General features: G+C 44.5%; 1 protein-coding gene across 1 annotated transcript in view; it reads left to right on the top strand.

The window, feature by feature from the left end:
* The window catches only part of LOC117005022 (splicing regulatory glutamine/lysine-rich protein 1-like), a 104,846-nt gene that overhangs the window by 76,900 nt on the left and 7,399 nt on the right, over positions 1-20,547 (top strand). The window contains exons 8-9 of the mRNA XM_033076242.1: positions 4,660-4,779; positions 9,343-9,849. Coding sequence (XP_032932133.1) covers positions 4,660-4,779; positions 9,343-9,849 — 627 coding nt within the window. The remainder of the gene's footprint in view (positions 1-4,659; positions 4,780-9,342; positions 9,850-20,547) is intronic.

Raw genomic sequence — 20,547 nt, 5'->3', positions numbered from 1 at the left:
CCTCAGAGGAATAAAAGTGGAAAAAACCTGTTTATTAATTAAACAAAACACTCCCAACACGAGAGAGGTAAATTAACAACCCCTGATGACAAACAAAAACTTTTTCACCGGTGTAGGAGGGTGACAAGCTCAGGAAAGTCTCTCCTGTAGGTAGCGTTAGTTTCCGGGCAGGATGACTGCTGCAGGTCTCAGCTTTGCAGGGTTCCCGGTGTCCCTCGGTGATCCAAGTCCGGTCCAAACAGGTTTAAAGAGTATACAGAAAAGGAAAAGGGAAAAGAACAAAGAACAGTCCACAGAAAGAGATTGGACTGCCTAACTAATAAGCAAAAACAAACTAAAGCTAGCAGAAGCAAGCGGCATGTGGCGGCAGCAAAGCAGCAAAGCAGCAAGCAGCAAAAGCCGAGCCAGCAGAGCTAGCCTCCCAAGCACAGACATGGGGGAGGGGAGCCAACTGATAAGTAGACTAAACAAACTTTTGCTTAAACAGGACACACGATTGGGGATACAGGCCACCATAACGTCACCCCAGGACAAGATCCCATATTGCTTCCCCTCTGGTAGGGCTCCAGAAGTTATCCTCTGTGCATTCCAGGAGTCTCTTGGATTTCCTACAGCTTGCTGTGCTACTTTCCCAGCAGATGTTGGTGTCACAGGCGGAGTGGGAGCGTCAGATACAATCTATTAGAGAAGCCTTCCCACTGAATCACAAGGTGCAGAAAAGACTGCCTTGCTTTCTAAACTCTTTCTCAGAGATGAGCCTGAATGTGGCTGGATCCAATCTTAGCCCCTAACTGTCAACGGTTTAGGTCTAAAGAATTATAAAGATATAATTGAACCTGTGTACAACTTTGTCCTGTGGGATTAAGGATGGCAAACAATATATATATATATATATATATATGAATGATTTATTATGATAAATGATTGGACAACAAGATCTTAATCAGAATTATTTACTACAGATTATAGAAGCTAAAACTACTAGTATAGTATAGTGTACTATATTCAAGCAATTATGTTAACGCTACCAAACCCATCCAATTTTAAAGTAAAGATTGATGTTACTCACCCATACCAACAACTCTGGTCTCTTTCTTTCATCCTCGAGGAGTAACCCTGAGGGGTGCCCTCACCCACGGGAGGAATCTTCATACACACTCCAAGAAAGGGTGTGTTAGAAGAACCTGCCATTTGAAAGTGGGACTGAACTTTTATAGTATAAAGTGATTGACTGTCAGTCATATGTCTCCAGGTCAGCTGTGACAGCTTAGCATTTTTAGCTAAGGATACTTTACCATATCTGCCACATCTTCACCTCCATATCAGGATGCTTATCTTTGGGATTGATGAGTCAGACTTACTGTAACACAATTCAACACCAAAAGCAGCATGATATCCTGTCACAGTCTGCACAACCTGAGCGGGGGTCGTGATGGTTCGTTTGACCCCAGGGTGCAAAAGACAAATGGCAGGAGACTAAAGTTTTATTCAGCAACAAACAGCAATGCAGTTTATTGAGTGCCAACAGCTTAGTTTATGATAGAAGAGAGAGAGAGAATAGGGAAATGAAGTAAAAGGGGGGGAGAGAGAGAGAGAGAGAGAATGGGGGGGGATAGCTACCAACAGATGGGACATCGTCCTTGGGTCATCTGTTGATGTCTTCCATCTCTGGCGAGAAAGAGATCTCAAAAGTCTCTTCAGAAAGTACAGTAATTTCACGATTATAAGCCGTACCATTTTGACTAAAAATTTTGGTCTGAACCCAGAAGTGCGGCTTATAATCAGGTGCGGCTTATATATGGACAAAGAATGAAAAGTTGCTGTTTTAGTTTGGAGGACAGGTGTCTGCTGAGAAAGGCAGGAGCTTCTCTTTGAAATAGAGAATGTAAACCCCCTCCCTCCAAATTATTATAATTTTGAAATCAAAGGACTTTCAGACAAAGATATGGGAATTAGGAATAACAGTTCTTTACTAGGGAAATTAAAATAAAAATACAGTACTACAAAGAAACAAACTCCAAGTCCTGACAAAGTCAGAGTACAACCTGACACCCCATCAGGCAGGGTGTTGGTAGCAGTTCGATTAAATGGTGGTTGCAGTCCTCTTGCAGTGACAGATGTGGTTCAGTTGAAGCAGTGGTCCTGTAGAAGTTGCAGTTTCCCTCTGGAGGTCCAGTGGTGATGTGGAGAAATCCCGTTTCCCTCTGGAGTCCAGTGGAGAAAGGGGCTACCTTAGTGTCCCAAAACCTCTGTTTTATCTTGGTAAGAAATGTTGAGCCCTTCCCCCTGGCTGGAGCAACTTCCAATGGCATGAAGTAATTTTATCAGTCACACAGTGGGACTCAGTGGGCCATTAGCAGAAAATAACTGCCTGGAGGAAGGATGAGTTGTGAAAAGATAAAGAACAATGCCCCACCTGGTTTCAATGGATGGCCCATTAGCAGAATATCGCCCACTGAGATAAGGGTCACTGCCCTCACCCTCAACAGATGGTGATAGAATAGATACCTTTTATCACGCTCTGTATTGTAACCCAAGACAGTTACCAACACCGGGACGTGCGGCTTATAATTGCGAAATTGCTATAATCATTTTTATAGTCAGTTTCCAAGGTGAGTGGCCTCTGGCCAAACGGTGGGGAGATTTATGGACTATTGTGTTCAGAAGCCCGTGGTTTCAAGAATCAGGTGCAGGAACAGGACACTATAACCAGTACTCTGCTTCGAGAGCAGCGTACCATGGCAAAGCACCAAGCGCACCTATACATAGCCCCTTGGCAAGCATCCACCTTGGCCCGACTGGCAACTCCTGTCCAAAGCGAGAGGTAGGGGTCTCAGGGTCACCAGTCATTTCGATGATCGTGAGGCAGATCAGGCAATCTTTGGACCGACCCTTACATACCCCTCTTAGTTCACCAGTGATAGCTTTGCAAACTAGGGCATTGTTTGAGTTGTTTTACCTGCTCATGGCATCTGCTTCTTGATGTAGAAGACAACCCATCTGCCTCTCCTTCCTCTCCTGTCTCTTTTGAACAGCCTTCAGCCATAGATAGATGCACTCCAGTCACGGGATTCATCCCACCAAGTTTCAGTAATGGCAACAAGGTCGCAGCTTTATAGTAGCATGATGGCTTCTAATGCCTCCTGTTTTTTGCCCATGCTGTGTGCATTGGTGTAGACGCATCTCAACTGGGCTGTTAGGTGTGTTGCCTTCCTAGAGGAAGACCCCTTAATTAATTTGAGATAATTTTCTGGTGTTTCCCTGTTGGCTTTTATTAGCTTAGGAGTCCATGACTCATCCCCACAAGACTGCAAGTGTGTTCCAGCGTGGCCAGCACACTTCAAAGCCAGCGAGGTCTAGATGCACTACAGCTGTACCATAGATTTCACCCCCAACACTGTCATGCTACCCCTTATCTCTGCCAAGCCTGGTCTTTTCCCCTCTCTCCTTCAAACCTAGTTTAAAGCCCTCTCAATCAGCCCTGCCAATTCACAACTAGAGTCCTTTTGCCCTTGCTAGGCAGGGGAGCCCCATCTGTTTCCAGAAGGCCTGGTGTTGTATAAACCACATCATGATCAAAAAAGATGAAATTCCACCAATGGCACTGATCTTTGAGACACATGTTGACCAGGTGAGTTCTCCTGTTCTTTTTAGCATGCTTCCCTGCTACTGAAGGAATTAATGAAAACACTACCTGTGCTCCTGTCCCTTCAACCAGCTACCCCAATGCTTTAAAGTCCTTTTTGATTGCTCTAGGACTTTTCTCATCAACCTCGTTGCTGCCAACCTGGGCAGCCAACAGTGGGGAATAATCAGAGGGGTGAATCAGTCCGAGGAGTCTTTTGGTAATATCCCTTACCCAGGCCCCAGGGAGGCAGCAGACTTCCCTGTGAGATGGGTCCAGTTGGAATACCAGGTCCTTGGTTCCCTTCAGAAGGGAGTCACCCACTACAATTACCCGTCTTTCTTTCTTAATACCAGTAGCTGTGATTCGTCTGGTTGACTGACTTGTTCTGATCAGCCCCCCAGATAGATCTTCATCTTGACTATCATCTGCCTGATCCTTGAGTTCCAGAGCCTCATATCTATTCTGTAAGGGCACCTGAGAACGTGAGGGAGGCCGGAAAGGGATTCTCCTACCTCCTGAGCAGAGACCCATTTCCATTCCTCCTCATCTTTTAAGTCTCCTTCTGCCTGATGGTGAGAGGGTCAGGGCTTCTCTGACTCTTGCTGAGCTTCCATCCACTGCATTTTTTTCAGGGATGGCAGGGTGCGACTCCACCAATCTCTCTCTCAAACTCCCTGATACTCTACAGCGTCTCCACTTCCTCTTTAAGCTCTGCCACCAGGCTGAGAAGATCATCCACGTGGTCACACAGTACGCAGGTGTTGTCTCTGCTGTCATCCGATATTATTACCAGGAGTACATGAGTAGTACCGAAATGGTGCATTGTTTCAAAGGAGAGCATATGCACCTGGTGAAGCTTAAAGTATCCATTTTTACAAAAATATTGATAGGCAGGATATTACTGAGGTGTAACTATATAAATTTTATGTAGTGAGGCAAGATTTATGTGGGGTTTTTTTTCCTTCTTGGTTGACTTAATTTTTATGAAGTTTCAATGTTAAAGTATTTTTCTTCTGGCATTATTCATGTAGAAGTAGATCTGGTAACAGATCACTCTCAAGACATAAGGACAGACGCAGATCCAGAAGTCCCCTGAAAAAACTGTCTAGATCTAGGGAAAGGTGGAGATCAAGAAGTCACTCTCATTCTCGGTGAGTTCTATTCCTTAGAAATTATACTGTTCGTCTTAGCACATAGTACAAAGTTTTTGAAAAAAATCTAACAAACCTTTTAGGTGATGGCAAAGGATGGAATCTCTAAATTATTTAGCCTGTCCCAAGGCTTTGTTTGTGGAACAAAAGAATAGAAAGTAAATTTTTTTTTGTGCTCAGTGTACTGGTTTTGTCTGTGATATAGGTAATTTTTTTCATAGTAGTTCATATGGTGCCTTCAGGTGTTAAATCACATCCCTGAGGTACCTAAACTTTGATACCAAAGTCTAGTATGCATTTATACCAACAACAAGTTGATTGAAAGTAGGTAAGAGTTGTCAGACTTTAACCAATGAATTAGCTATGTTCTGTGTAACCTCTACTACAAAAAAAAGTGGATGATGCTTCTTCAACCTTGTCAACAGTTTTACTTTGGATTCAAGCTGAACTTGATCCTGCATTCTGAGAACATCTATAAGGTTTTTGTGCACAAGATTTTATTTTTACCTTTGGCTATTTCATATTGGCCATACACTGCTGTAAGCACAAATGTATGTGTCTATTATGTAACATATTCACATTTCAGTATCTAATACACCTATATTTTTCCTACTCCATTAATTTTTAAGTCTGATTATGTAATTATTGAACTGTGAAATTCCAACACAATAATTCCATTATTTCCTTGGATGATAATGTAACTTTCTGCCGGGTAAAAAAGTGAATATTCACAAAACAGAAGTGACTGTAAAAGTAGCTTAATGAATAGAAGCCTTGGTACTTTTCTTTCTGTTTCATATCTTTAATTCCCCTGACTCATTTAAAGGGAGCTTCATACTTAGGTTGTACAATTGTTTTCTGAGGAGAAAAGTTTTGTGGAAAATAGAACTGCAGATCTGTGGACCTCAGTGTGAACAGTTAGGAAGTAGGCTACATAGCTGGGTTTCATTGATGGATCCTTTTGACTCTGTTGCTGTTGTCTGGAGCTTTCTGAGATATCTGCTCACTGGAAGAACCAAATCCAATGAAATCTCTGCGATAAATTCTTGGGTCATTGTGAAACCCCTTGCTATTGCTGGGACCGTGTGCTGTTTCATCTTAATGATCTTACATTTCATATGTGAGACATCCAAAGAGGTATTTGCGAAAACCTGATGGGAACAAAAGTCTTTAGGTCACAGGTCATGAAACAAGCCTACTATTTATTAGTAGCTAAACACTTGTTCCAATGAAAAAAGTTGGAGGCTGTATGTATAAATATCCTAGAGGCAGGTCTAGGAGTCATGTGTCTCCTTTGTTAGAAAGATGGTTTGGGGTCTCATGCTTCCAAATAATCCTTCACCAGAATGTAATCTTCCAGTGTCTTGATTTGAAAGACAGGTGTCTGCCAAGGAAGGTGACACCCTGTTACTGTATGGCATTGTGGAGCGGTGGATGGAGACAGTAACATGGCACTCTCTTGCATGGAGCAAGAAGAAGAGCACAGTTTATTGAAACACAATTCTATATTTATAACAAGGATCGAAGGCAAGGAAAAGAACAGTACTGATTGGCCAGAGAAGCAACATCCCTTGTCCCAGACTTTCTCATGGATCCAGCAGGTGTTTATCTTTTGTTATAATTCTTTCTCTTATGTTTACATTAGAGAAAGGTCTCTAGCTTGGGAAAGAACCCCAGCTGAACCTGAGAAAGTTAGACTGGAAAAAATCCTCAAAGATTTTTCCCTGGGCCTGTAACAGCCACAAGAACCTCCCTTGGAATGGAAAATATGACCCACTTATCTCCGAATTATTATAACTTTGAAATTAAGGGACTTTCAGCCAAAGATATGGGAAAAGGAATAACAGTTCTTTACTAGTATATGTATGTATAACAAGGCAAACAAACAAGGACAACAATGGCAGCAACAACAAACAAAACCAGAAACCCAGTAACAGCCTTCTCTCGGCTGTCAGGCACCTTCCCCTTTGGTGTAGTTATGGTCACAGCCAGCAGGGATGCTGTTGACTCCCAGCTGGGCAGGGCAGGTGCGTGGATTCCCTCATGGCTGCAGGGTGCACTGTGGCGTGAGCTCAGCTGCATCTCTCACGTGGTGATGGCGGGCATATAAATGGTGAAATGGGCTGCAGCAGGAACCTCGAAGCAAGGACTGGGACAATAGGGGCTGCCTCACTCCAGGGTAGCAAGCAAAATGCAACAGAGTCTCTGGGGCCATGCCTGAAACTGTGGGGTGTTCAGGTGTCGGATTACAATGTAACAAGAAGTCCTGAAGGCGGCAGAGAGCAGCGGGGCTGGGTGGGGGATCACTCCCCTGGGTAGCTCACTGACCATGGCTGGTCCTTGGGTCAGGCTACACAGAGGGAGGGGCAGCCCCCAGCGGAGAACAGAGTGGTCCTGGGTCCCAGCGCAGTGTGCACTGGTTCTGGGCTCCCAAACAGCAGAGGAACAGAGAAGCAAGCCAGTAAGCTCCAGTCACAGTGTCAAAGGAAAAAGGAAAAAAAAAAAAAAAAAAAGAGTGGGAAAAGCCAAAGAGCAACTGTATCTCTCCTCAGAGAGATGCCACCACATGGCAATGGAGACCAAATCGCCCCACCGGAAGAGGAAGCAACCGCTCCTTGCCCTCAACTCTCACAGGAAATCCTGGGCTGGCTCTCACCCATCACGATACTCCTGGAGCTGGAGGGATGGGGGAGGCAGCAGCGACCACCCCAGATCCAAAACAAAATACAAAACCAAAAATGGATATGGGATAAAAAGAAGCATCCCCAAGACATCCAGCCAAAGCTGTGATCTAACTGTGTGTACTTTTGGACTCCATAATGTAAAAAATATATAAATCTATTGGAGAACATTGAAAGGAAGACTATGAAGATGATGAAGGGTTTAGAGGGGAAGCCATACAAGGAGCAGCTGAGGTCACTTGGCTTGTTCAGCCTGGAGGAGACTGAGGGAAGACTTCATCATGATCTACAGTTTGCTCACAAAGTGGAGGGGCAGGCACTGATCTTTTCTCTATGGTAACCAGTGACAGGACCCAAGGGAACAGCATGAAGCTTTGTCAGGGGAGGTTTAGGTTAGATATTAGGAAAAGGTTCTTCACCTAGAGGGTAATTGGGCACTTGAACAGGTTCCCCAGAGAAGTGGTCACAGCATCAAGCCTGTCAGAGTTCAAGAAGCATTTGGGCAATGCGCTCAGGCACATGGTGTGATTGTTGGGGATGGTGCTGTGCAGGGCCAGGAGATGGATTTTGATAATCCTTGTGGATCTCTTCCAACTCAGGGTATTCTATAATTCTGTTATTCATTTTTATTTGGCTTGTCTACTAGAACATCCACTGGATTTTTTATCACTTTTTGTGAACACGTATCAATCTCCCTATCACAAAGAAGGTGGCTTGTTCTGTTACCTTGCTTCTGTTTTTATGGTCTTACTGATTTTTCAATGATTTTCTAATTCATAATGGCATTACAGATAGTTGAATTGTCTTGGTTGAAATTGTTACCTTACATTTACCTTTTGAGGGAATGTGGTGAAATTTTATCCCAGTTTTTTGTTTCTGTGTATTAATTGATGTTGGATTTCCAAACAGTTAAAAGATATTGTGAGAGAACACCGTAGAATAGAGACTTCAGACCAGTCATCTGTCATTATTCACATGGGGGTGGTTAATCTGCAGTCCATTTTACATGTACACATATTTAGTAAAGAATGGATTTACAAATTGTAGAGTTTGTCTCACTCCTGATAAAATGTAGAAAATTTATGTATGTATGGTAATGTAGCTTTGAGGTAAAAAGACATATTATTTCAAAGTGTAATGATGTCACTTTGATGATCACAGTTTGATTTTATTTTTTGCCCCCTCTTCCTCAATCTGGTTTCCAAATTTTTCCTATCTGTATAGCCTTTCCCACATGGTGAACAGGGGTGACAAATGAAAAGTCTGAATAATTACAATAATTTCACGATTATAAGCCGCACTTCCGGGTGGCGGCAACTTTTTGTTCTTTGTCCATATATAAACTGCACCGGATTATAAACCGCACTTTCGTTCGCAGTGAGGATCCACGTGCAACTTTCACAAAGTTACCAATTAGTAACAGAATCATGGAATCGCGAGGTTTACTGGCTAGGCTTGGGGCCGTGCGGGCTCAGCTCGGCACTGCCCCGCCACCGCTGTGGAGCGCCCCCAGCCCGACTCCCCTGCGGCCAACGGCCCTGGCCCGGCTCCCCCACGGCTGCCGACCCTGACCCGGCTCCCCCGCGGCCGCCGGGGCGGCCCCTGCCCCACTCGGCTCGGGGCTGCTGTGGGCTCGCACTTCCAGGTTGGCAAATTTCTGAACTTTGTTCATATATTGGCAGCTCTGGATTATAAGACGCACTTCCGGGATGGGACCAAAATTTTATTCAAAAGGGTGCGGCTTATAATCGTGAAATTACTGTACTATTTTTCAACAGAAACGTATATTTTGTCTTGAACAATTAATGTATGCTAAAGAGTTAGTTGTAATTTTTATTGGAAAGTTCAAATTATTAATGGATTTGTGTTTGGCTTTTCACAGGGACAAGAAAAGAGACAAAGAAAAGGTCAAGGAAAAAGAAAAGACCAAAGAAAAGGAGAGAGACCAAGACAAAGAGAAGGCAAGAAATTGGAACAGAGACAAAGAAAAGGAAAGAGTGCGAGATAAAGAGAGAAACAGGGATAAGGATGAGGAGAAGGACCAGGAGAGAGAGAAAGAGCGGCATAAAGATCGAGAGAGAGATAGAGACAAGGACAAGGACAGGGAAAAGAATAAAGAGAAGAAGAAGGAAAAAGACACAGAAGCAGTAGACCAGAACAAGGAAAAAGATGATGTTGCGAATGAGGGGGAGAAGGATAGAGAGAAGATTAAGGAGGGAGATAAGGACAGAGGGGAAAAAGAGGACAAAGCAAAGGAGAAAGATGAGAAGAAAGAGAAGAAGGAGCAAGAAAGAGAAAAAGAGAGAGATGATAAAAAAAAGAAAGACAAGAGATCCAGAACACCCCCAAGAAGCTATAGCTCTTCAAGAAGATCTCGTAGTTCCAGCAGGTTTGTTTAGAATTTTTTAATGCTGTTTTGGACTTGTCGATACAGTGACGCACCATATAAAATGCCCATCCTAATTTTTATGTATCACCATGCCACTTACTAATTCAATTTGTATTCTTTCTGGTTTTTAGATTTCCCTATATAATAAAATTATTACAAAGAACTCCATAGGATGCTTGATGGAAAATAGTTTCTTGTTGGGCAACTGATACTTGTTTTTTACATAACTGTATAGTATATTCCTTGAGGACAGTAAGAAGATGGTTCTTATGCCATTTCACTGTGTTGGAGCCAGCCAAAAGTTATGATAGAGGGACATTAAACACCATCTTTGTCCTAATGAAAGTCTGAGTGACTGGTACATAGTTTCTTCATTACTTACATACTGTACAGTGTTGGTCTGTAACCAAATTTGTTTGGTTTAGGAACAGTTGGGTGGTAGTATTTGCAACTTGGCTGCCTTAAGGATGGCAAGCAATGAATTTTCTTGGCTGGATGGATGAAGAGCAGAAAGTAAGCATGTCATTTGGCTGACTAACCATTCAGAAAGTGTATGTATCTCACTTGAAAAATAAGGATACCTTGTTTAGTTGATTAAATGTCCATATATAAGCAAAAGTTAACACTTAACCATGCTGATAGCAAACAGGAAAGCAGTGGTTAATCTAGCTGTTGTTTTTGCCTGTGAGGGAGGGTAAACTCAGTGGAAGTGTGGGTGAATTCAGTCTAGCAAAAAGAGATTGTGAAATTGATTATAAGCTCTGTAACTGGACTCACTCAAGCATATTCAAAAGAATAGCAGCTAACTTAAGTTCAGAAGCTTTCCAAATACCTCAGCAATTATGGAGTTCTATAATATCATATGACAAATTTAGATAGAAAATTTTATCTGTTACCTTGAGAGAATGAAATGCTGGATGAATTGGGAAAAGTTCTCCATATCACTTCCCTCGACAAAAGCAAATTTTTCATAGCCCTCAAAATTCAGGAGTTCATGGTTCATATAATGCAGAAAAAGCTGTAATGGTTTCTGAACATTCTGTTTGGGTTATATGAAATGTCCATGCTGTTCTGGAGGTTTATGGGCAAAATATTGTGGCTTCTTTAAACATATACAGATTTTTCTTTTAATTAATTGTTAACATTATTTCATGGGTTGAATACTTGCATAGAGTAGTTCTGTTAGCTTTGAAAACAACAATTTCTGCATGTATGTATCAGGAGTCTTGAATTAGATAATTAATTGTGCTGGATTGACCTAGGTTGAATTCCAGGTGCTCACTAAGCAACTCTATTGCTCCTTCTCCTGAGCTGGATGGGGACAAAAATATCATGAGTTGAGATAAGAAAGGGGAGAGATCACTCACCAATTACCATTATGGGTGTGACGGGTTGACCTTGGCTGGATGCCATGTGCCTACCAAGGTGCTCTGTCACTCCTCTTTCTCAGCTGGACAGGGGAGAGAGAATAAGATGGAAAACAACTCATGGGCTGAGACAAGGCAGTTTACTAAAGCAAAAGTGGAAGTATTTGTGTGTGCAAACAAAGAGAAAAAAAAAATATTTTATTCTCTACTTCCCATCCAGCCACTTCCTATGAAGCAGGGCACATGTAGCAGTTGCTCTGGAAGGCTGTCACGTGGAAAGGAGAGATTTCCTCAACCCTTAGTATGGGAACACTTAGTATTTAATTTGTCTGTAAGTGCCCCAGGAAAGCCAAGACCCCAGTGCCCAACTAGTCTGTCAGCATCCTGTTAGGGGGACTCTTCACTGAACAGTCCAACTGGATTGGAGGGTGAATCAATTGACTTAGCCAGGGAAACACACCAACAGCATAAGGAACATCCCCTCAGCAGGTCTCCCCCTTTATTTGTTACCCACTGCCAGTGCCCGTGAAGGACTCACACTAACAGTTTATGGAATAATACTCTTTATTAATATAAAATTGTGACAGGTTAAAGTTCAAGGATTGTCAGTGATAGTATCTGACTGCAAAAACATATTCAAAGCAATACACAGACAAGCTCTTATCCCAAATAAAAGTATTCAGTATGCAGAGTACAGTTCTTACCCAATAGGTGTCCCTATGGGGAAGAAGACAGGTTCAGCCTGTTGACCAATCCAAACAGTTACAATGGAGTCTTCCCTAACTTTTCTCCCATTCTCCACTTTCTTTTATATTATTTCTTTATGTTTAGGTGGGCCTTGAGTGACTCTAGTCATATATACCTTTGTAACTGATTAGTGTAAAATTCTGTTGCTTTACTTTTAAAGATACAGTCAAAAAAATATAGAGCACATGCCCAGTGAGGTATGGTCATACCTTGGAGGAGGGTAGCTGTGGCATGGTAGTATGTATTAATATTACAATTAGGCTCTAATAAAGAAAGTTCAACTGAGGAGAGCAATTTCAACACAGTTGATGGCTCAGCAGCAGGACATCTTTTCCTATCTCCCCTGGTTGACTGGTGCTATTTGGTTTATCAACTGCAAAGTACAGTAAATTCACGAATACAAGCCGCACTGAGTATAAACCGCATCTCTGGGTGTTGGCAAATATTTCGTTTTTTGTCCATAAATAAGCCGCACCTGAATATAAGCCGCTCTGTCGTTCGCAGCGAGGACCCGCGTGCAACAACGTTACCAAATAGTAACAGAACGGCAGCAGGGCGGGGTTTACTGGCTCGGCTCGGGCTATGCAGGCTCGGCCCGCTCGGGGCTGCCGACGGGGCCAGGTAGCCCAGCCCGGCACTGCCACTCGGCGGGGCCACTGGGGGCTAGCCGCCGCTGCCACTGGGCTCGGTCACCACGGCCCGGCGCTGCCCTGTGGTGGCAGGCAGGGACGGAGCCCCCCGCCACCTCTCCGAGCCGCGGCAATGGCGGCGCAGGTCCCCCGCCGCCTCCCAGAGCCACAGCAGTGGCGGCCCGGGTCCCCCGCCGCCTCCCAGAGCCACAGCAGTGGCGGCCCGGGTCCCCCCCCTCCTCCCCAGGCCGCGGCAGTGGCGGTGCGGGGCGCCCCCGTCTCTCCCCCGGGCTGCAGCAGAGGAGGGAAGGAGAGAGCTCTCCCTCCTCTCTCCCCGCCCCCCGTGCTGCCTGCAGGCAGCCAGGCTCCACCCGCGGTGCAACAGAGTAACAATTTGTAACAATCGCGAAATGCCGACTTTGCAGCTGCTCGGCTCGGCACTCTGGCTGGCACTTCTGAGGTTGTAAATGTCAGAAAATTATTCACATATTAGCCGCTCCTGAGTATTAGCCGCATTTCCGGTTTAGGAGCAAAATCTTAGTCAAATTGGTGCGGCTTGTATTCGTGAAATTACTGTACCATTGAGTTCCCCTCCCTGTAAGGATTTCAACAGAGCCTGACTGCAGTCTCCACTCCATTCCACCCTGTTCCACTCTCCCTTCCATCGCCTTTAGCAGGTGCTATGACTGCAGATTGTGGGTGTGGGGAACTATCATAGCATAGTGGTCTCAAGCATGTCAACTGCATTCCATCCAGGGAGTGGCAACTGTATTCTAGCCTATAATTTCCATACTGTTTAAAACTTCTTTCAGGATGTGAATATAACTTCTCCATTTCCTCTAATTTTATCCCCAGCCATCTTTCCACAAAGGCAAACGTAAATAAGGAATGTTCCCCCTTCTTCCCAATTTTCTTAGCTTTTATATCTGAGCTGACATCATATGATATGGAATATCCCTTTGGTCAATTCAGGTCAGCTGTCCTAGTTGTATCCCCTCTGTCATGGTTTAGGAATGGTATTTCCCAATTTAGTGTTTCTACTGAAACACTCCAAACCACAAGCTGCTTCCTCACTCCCCCTTCCCCCTCCTTCCTACAGGGGCCTGGAGAGGAGAAGTGAAGGCACAAAAGGCAAAGATCATGTGATAAGAACAGTTTACTGGAAACAGCATTAGATAAGAAAACTAACAGTAAGAGCAACAATGCTAATAATGTATAAGAAAGAAGCAAACTATTCACTCTAGATTATTCACCATGGAGCCCAGTTCCCCCTCCTTCCCCCCCAGCAATGAGGTGGTATGTTAACCCTATCCTGGCTGGAACCAGGACATTATCCACCCCTTAATCTATACCATATACTCATGCCCAAATCCTACACCTTCTAACTATATACATACATATATATAAATATACACAAGCACAAATATAATTTCCATAGTCAGTGACCATCCCTCCAAGATGTCTGTTCAGTTCATTTAGTCCATGACTGTGTGTTCTATCCATCCTAGATGTCTTCCAGGGCAGGAGGGCTGGTGTGCTGTTGGCTGATTGCAAGTTGCATCAGGAACTCATGACTGGTGTATGTGGAGCAGTCCATCCTCATTGTCTGTGGTAGTTATGGCATACAGTGGCAGTGCCATTCAGCAGCCAGTATTATACAATTCAATATTACAGACTGTTGTCATCCAAAAATCAAATCCCCTTGAAGTACACATTGTGTTTCTCCATCCCTCTGCATTACACACAAGGTACACCCAGATCCTTGAGCAAAACCAATCCCATGCAAGGGTTTACCTTTGCTTGAGGCAGGACTAATCCAAACTGTCTTCTCTAACACATTCCTCATATGCACCACAGGGACTTTAACCCCTTCTACAGTATATGGAGGTTTTGATTGGGCAGGGTCAGCTTGACTGGTAGAGCCTTGGTTGTTAACTAACCAGGTGGCCTTTGCTAGATGTAGATCCCAGTGTTTGAAGGTCCCACTACCCATTGCTTTCAATGTGGTTTTTAACAGTCCACTGTATGTACAGGGAACCAGTATCATACTCTCTGGCCAAGGTGTCTATGAAACTATTTTTGAAATGAGTCCCGTCATATGACTCAATTCTTTCTGAGGTGCCATGTCACCACAGGACTTGCTTTTCAAGGTCCAAGATGGGCAGTGGCATAAGGCACAGAGTACATCTCCAGTCATCCAATGGTTGTTTTCACCATTGTAAGCATGTAGTGCTTGCCTTGATGGGTCTGTGGGAGTGTAATGTAATCAATCTGCCAGGCCTCCCCATATATATATTTTAACTATTGTCCACCAGGGGCTTTACCCACTTGGCCTGCTTGATCACAGCTTATGTTTCAGTTATGGATAACCTGGGAGATAGTGTCCATGGTTAAGTCCACCCCTCAGTCACGAGCTCATCTGTATGTTGTTTCTCTTCCCTGATGACCTGAGGTGTCATGGACCCACCAAGCCAGAAACAATTCACCCTTATGATGCCAGTCCAGATCCACCTGAGATGCTTTGATCTTGGCAGCCTGATCCACCTGTCCATGGTTCCAATGTTCTTCTGTAGCTTGACACTGTTTAATTTGTTCAAAAGCTTCTTGTTGTTCACCACCCAACTTGTCAGAAGGTAGAGAGCACTTACAGCCTGACTGTATTCTGGAATATGCATCGCCCAAAAACCCACAGTGTCTAGGAAATCTTGTGTTTCCTTCTTGTTGGTTGGTGGGAACATAGGTGCTATTTTGTTGACCACATCCATTGAAATCCGATGATGTCCATCTTGCCAGTTTATTCCTTAAAACTGAATTTCCTGAGCAAGTCCCTTGGCCTTACTCTGCTTTATGGCAAAACTGGACTTCAACAGAATCTGGAATATCTTCTCCCCTTTCTCAAAAACTTCTGCTGTGTTGCCCCACATTATATCATCAATGTGTTGCAAGTGTTCTGGAGCCTCACCCTTTTCCAGTGCAGTCTGGATCAGTCCATGGCAAATGGAAGGGCCATGTTTCCACCCCTGGGGCAGTTTATTTCAGGTGTACTGGACACCCTTCCAGGTGAATGCAAACTGTGACCTGCACTCTGCTGCCAGAGGAATGGAGAAAAATGCATTAGTAATGTTGATGGTGGCACCACTTTGCTACCTTGGATTCCAGTTCATACTGAAGTTCCAGTATGTCTGGAACAGCAGCACTCAGCGGTGGTGTGACTGTTCAGGCCACAATAGTCTACTGTCAGTCTTTACTCTCCATTGGACTTATGCACTGGCCATAGAGGACTATTAAAGGGTGAGTGAGTCTTGGTGACCACTCCCTGGCTCTCCAGTTCATGAATCATCTCACAGATGAGGGCCATGGAGTCCCGGTTAGTGTGGTATTGCTGATGGTACACTGTTTTAGTAGGGATCAGTACCTGTTGTTCTTCAGCCCTCATCAGTCCCACAGCAGAAGGGTCTTATTGGAGCCCAGGCAAGGTATTCAGCTGTTTAATTTCCACTGTCTCCACAGCAGCTATTCCAAAATTGTAGTGATGTCCTTTTGGGTCCTTGAAATACCCTCTCCTCAGGTAATCTGTGTGAGGGATGCACGGGACCTCTGGACCAGTCACAATGGAGTGTTTTTGCCATTTGCTCTGTCAGGCTCACTTAGGCTTCCAGTACAGTCAGCTGTTTGGATCCCCCTGTCACCCCAGAAATAGAGATGGATTCTGCCCCTAAATATCTTGATGGCATCAGGGTACACTGTGCACCAATGTCAACTAATGCCTTATACTCTTGTGGGTCTGATGTGCCAGGCTATCAGATCCTCACAGTCTAACACATCCGATTGTCCCTTCCCTCTACCTGGCTGGAGGCACGGCCCGTCTAGTTCTGGTCATAGTACTTGTTTCTCACTTCTTGGTAAATATGACCTGGAGGTCCCTTCAAGAGTATCAGAAGTAACATCATCCCTTCTATTCTGTCTGAGGACTTGCTCACTGGAAACTGGAGTGACATTTATCCTTGAAAAATTTCCTGCAGTGCTTGTCCTTCCTCTCAACTCACATACCCATGCTGCTAGGGCAGAGGTGGGTTTTCCATCCCATTTCCTCATGTCTCTCTGTGGTCACACAGGTAAAACCATAGGTTACCTCGTGGTGTGTACCCTCTCTCTCAAGCAGGGGGCTGCTTGCTCCCAATAGCAGACTCTGGTCCATACTGAGGAGGCATGGGACATTTCCTCTCAGTCTCTCGAGTCTTTCAAATCTATCTGCTGTCTCGGACAGTCTCTCCACAGCTGAGGTACCACAACCACGTGAACAGACCAAGCAACATTGTGACCAGTGGCTCTGTAACTAATAGAACAAATGCTTGTGGATGCCCTGCTTGACTCCCCACACAAAATCACAGACTCGTTAGGGTTGGAAGGGATCTCTGGAGATCATGTAGTCCAACCCTCCTGTCAACTTGGTATATTGGATCTGACTGAGATAGAGTTCATTTTTCCTTAGCAGCCCTCACAATGATGTGCTTAGCATTGGTATCTGGAAATGTGTTGATAACACACCAGTGTTTTAGCTACTGCTGAGCAGTGCTGTCCCTCTAACATTCCTTCCCCCATCAAGGGGCTGGGAGTGGGCAAGATCCTGGGAGGGGACACAACCAGGCCAGTTGACCCAAATTAACCAAAGGGATATTACATACCTTATGACGTCAACTCAGATACAAAAGCTAAGGGAGAGAGGAGGAACAGGGGGGCATTCATTATTCAACAATGTTTGCCTTCTGGAGCAACTGCTACTCATGCTGAATCCTTGTTTCCCAGGAAGTGTCTGAACATTGCTCGCTGATGGGAAGTAGAGATTAACTTTTCCCTTTGCTTATGTGCGTGCAAACATTCATTTGGTTTTTTTCCTTTGCTTTAGTAAACTGCCTTATCTCAACCTACTAGTTGTTTTCCATCTTATTCTCTCCTCTGTCCCACTAGGGAGTGATAGAGTAGCTTACTGGGCACCTGGCACCCAGCCAAGATTAAACCACTATAGTCCTTTTGGTGCCCAAATGTGGGATAAGATAAAGGCAGTTATACATATACATATTGCATGCTATAGTAAATGGTAAATAGTAGTTATCAAGTAGCAAGCTCCTATGCGGGACACAGTGTTTGTCAGCTGCACTGCTTATCACTTTGTTTTGCTGAGTTTGGGAACATGTTAAGACAAACAATGATGATAAGTGAATACAGTTCCTTCTCTCTGCCCAGGGTGGATATGAATAATTTTATACTGGAGACTTCCATGGTCTTTGCTCATCCTTATGTAAGCTGTTTAATACTATTAATAACATTAGCTAATACTGTTGGTACGCTGTGGAATTCATGCAGTCTGTCATCATCTTGATGTAAGATAAAACAACCTTTAGGTGAGGAGCTATTGAAATCTGCTCCGAGGTATCCAGTTCCTGGGTGGCAGGGTTCGTGGAAGAATTTGGGCAGGTTCCTAGGGTAGTTATCACCTCCCATTGCCTGGGACTTAGCATCCAAACAGGTAAACAACCCTAATAAACTTACCTGTCAACTGATAGAAGGGTGCCTTGTTTACCCCCACAAAAACCAGCAGCTTCTTGCCCTGTACTAGAGCCTGGCCTGCGCCCACCGAGCCACTGTTCAGTTCTCTTACAGGACTATAGTTGAGGCAGGAATCCAAACTGCATTTGAGGACACTATGGCTGAGACAGGAATTCAAACCACAGTGACTATGGCTGAGACAGGGACTCAAACCACAGCAACTACAGTAATTGCCCCAGTAGTGAAAACAAAAAAATGGACAAGGCAAGTTGCACGTTCATACTGCTGATGAGTAAGGGAGGAAGAAAAAGAGGAAGTAACAGTAGGAAAGGAGGGATTAGATCAAGAGGCAGGCCCTTCAACAAAGAATTTTAAAGGAGTGAGGCAAATCAAACGGGAAACTGATGTTATTTGGTCCCTGACCTCATCAGAACTTTGAGACTTGTGAAAACATTACAGCTGCCAGCAAGGTGAGCGGATTTCTGCCTGGCTGCTTCGGTGCTGGGATAACGGGGCCAACAGGCAGCAGTTAGAATGTCATGAAGCTCCACAGTTGGGATCCCTTGCTAAAGATCAGGAAATTGAAAGAGGAATTGGAAAGGAAGTAGCAATTTGCAGCCTTTGGAAATGACTTCTCTCAAGCGTGAGGGCAAGATATCCATTTAAGGAAGATCTTGTGAAATCCCCAGGGAAGTGGACCACTACAAAGTTATCCAGTACTTAAGAGAAGTAGCAGTGTTGGAAATTGTCTATAGTGTTCTAAAAAGTGCCAGAGTCCCTAAAGGTCCAGAGGATGTCTCTTGCACAATGGCCATATGGAGGAAGGTGGTTCAAAGCCCCCCTGCATCATATTCCAGCAACTTGGTATCATTGTATTATCTACAAATGGATACACCAACTGCAGAGATGGCATCCTTCTGGCTCTGAAATGTAGAAGAAACTCTGGGTACTTCCTTATCCCTACAAGCCAGCATCCCAGCTTTTAGGGGCAGCCCAAGAGAACGGTGCTCTCCTGCTCTGGTCAGAGGGAAGTCCCAAGCTCAGGCCATGTGGCAAACTGGTTCTTTCTGCAGGATCAGAGGGAGGGCATGAGGAAGTGGGATGGTAAACCCACCTTTAAACTGAAAGGCTGTTTCTGTGAACTGAGAGGGAAGAGAGCTATTAAGAAAGGGTCATCCAAAATGACTCCGTGTAGTTGCTGCAGAGAGACAAGAAGGCAATCAGTGATCTCCCAGACATAAAAGATCTAAAATCACTTCCTTTAACCCTGGTGAGGAAACTTGATCTGGCATCCCAAAGGTCAGACAGTGAATACTCTGACCAGGAACAGGAACAGAGGGTCCCTGCCTTCAGCCAGGAGGAGGAAAAGGATGACTGGGTATACTGGACTGTGTGTATTTGATGGCCTAGCACATCAGATCCACAGAAATATAAAGCTTTAGTAGATACTAGTGCACAGTGCACACTGATGCTATCAAGGCACAGGAGTGCGGAATCCATCTGCATCTCTGAAGTGACAGGGGGAGGCCAGGATTTGTCTGTATTAGAGGCTGAGGTGAGTTTAACAGGGGACAAATGGAAAAAGCACACCATTTTGACTGACCCTGAGGCACCTTGTATCTTTGGCATCGACTAAATCAGAAGAGGGTATTTCAAGGATGTAAAAGGGTATCAATGGGCTTTTGGTATAGCTACTGTGAATACAGAAAAGATCAAACAGTTATCCACCCTGCCTGGCCTCTCAGAAGATCCATCCCTTCATCGTGGGATTGCTGCAGGATAAAGACCAGCGAATACCAATTGCTACCAGGACAGTGCATCAGCAGCAATATTGCACCAACCAAGACTCTGTAACTCCCATCCATGAACTAATTTGTCAACTGTAGAGCCAAGGAGTGATCAGCAGGACCCACTCATCCGTTAACAGCCCCATATGCCAATGTGAAAGTCTAATGGGGAATGGACGCTGACAGTAGACTATTGTGGCCTGAATGAAGTCACACCACCTCTGAGTGCTGCTGTACCAGACATGTTGGAACTTCAATATGAGCTGGAATCAAAAGCAGCCAAATGGTACCACAGCTGATATCACTAATGTGTTTTTCTCAATCTCTTTGGCAGCAGAGTGCAGGCCACAGTTTGCTTTCACTTGGAGGGGCATCCAATGAACCTGGAACCAACTGCCCCAGGGGTGGAAACACAGCTCCACACAATCTGCTGTGGATTGATCTAGACTGCACTGGAACACAGGGTCACCTAGAGCAGGTTACACAGAAATGTGCCCAGATGAGTTTTGAATGTGTCCTGAGAGGGAGAATCCACAACCTCCCTGGGCAGCCTGTTCCTGTGCTCTGCCATCCACAACATAAAGAAGTTTTTCCTCATGCTGAGATGGAACTTCTTGTGTT

The sequence above is a fragment of the Catharus ustulatus genome, chromosome W, assembly GCF_009819885.2.
Source record: "Catharus ustulatus isolate bCatUst1 chromosome W, bCatUst1.pri.v2, whole genome shotgun sequence".
Taxonomy (NCBI): domain Eukaryota; kingdom Metazoa; phylum Chordata; class Aves; order Passeriformes; family Turdidae; genus Catharus; species Catharus ustulatus.
Note: the sequence above shows the minus strand (reverse complement) of the source record. Positions and strands in the feature narration are given on the sequence as shown.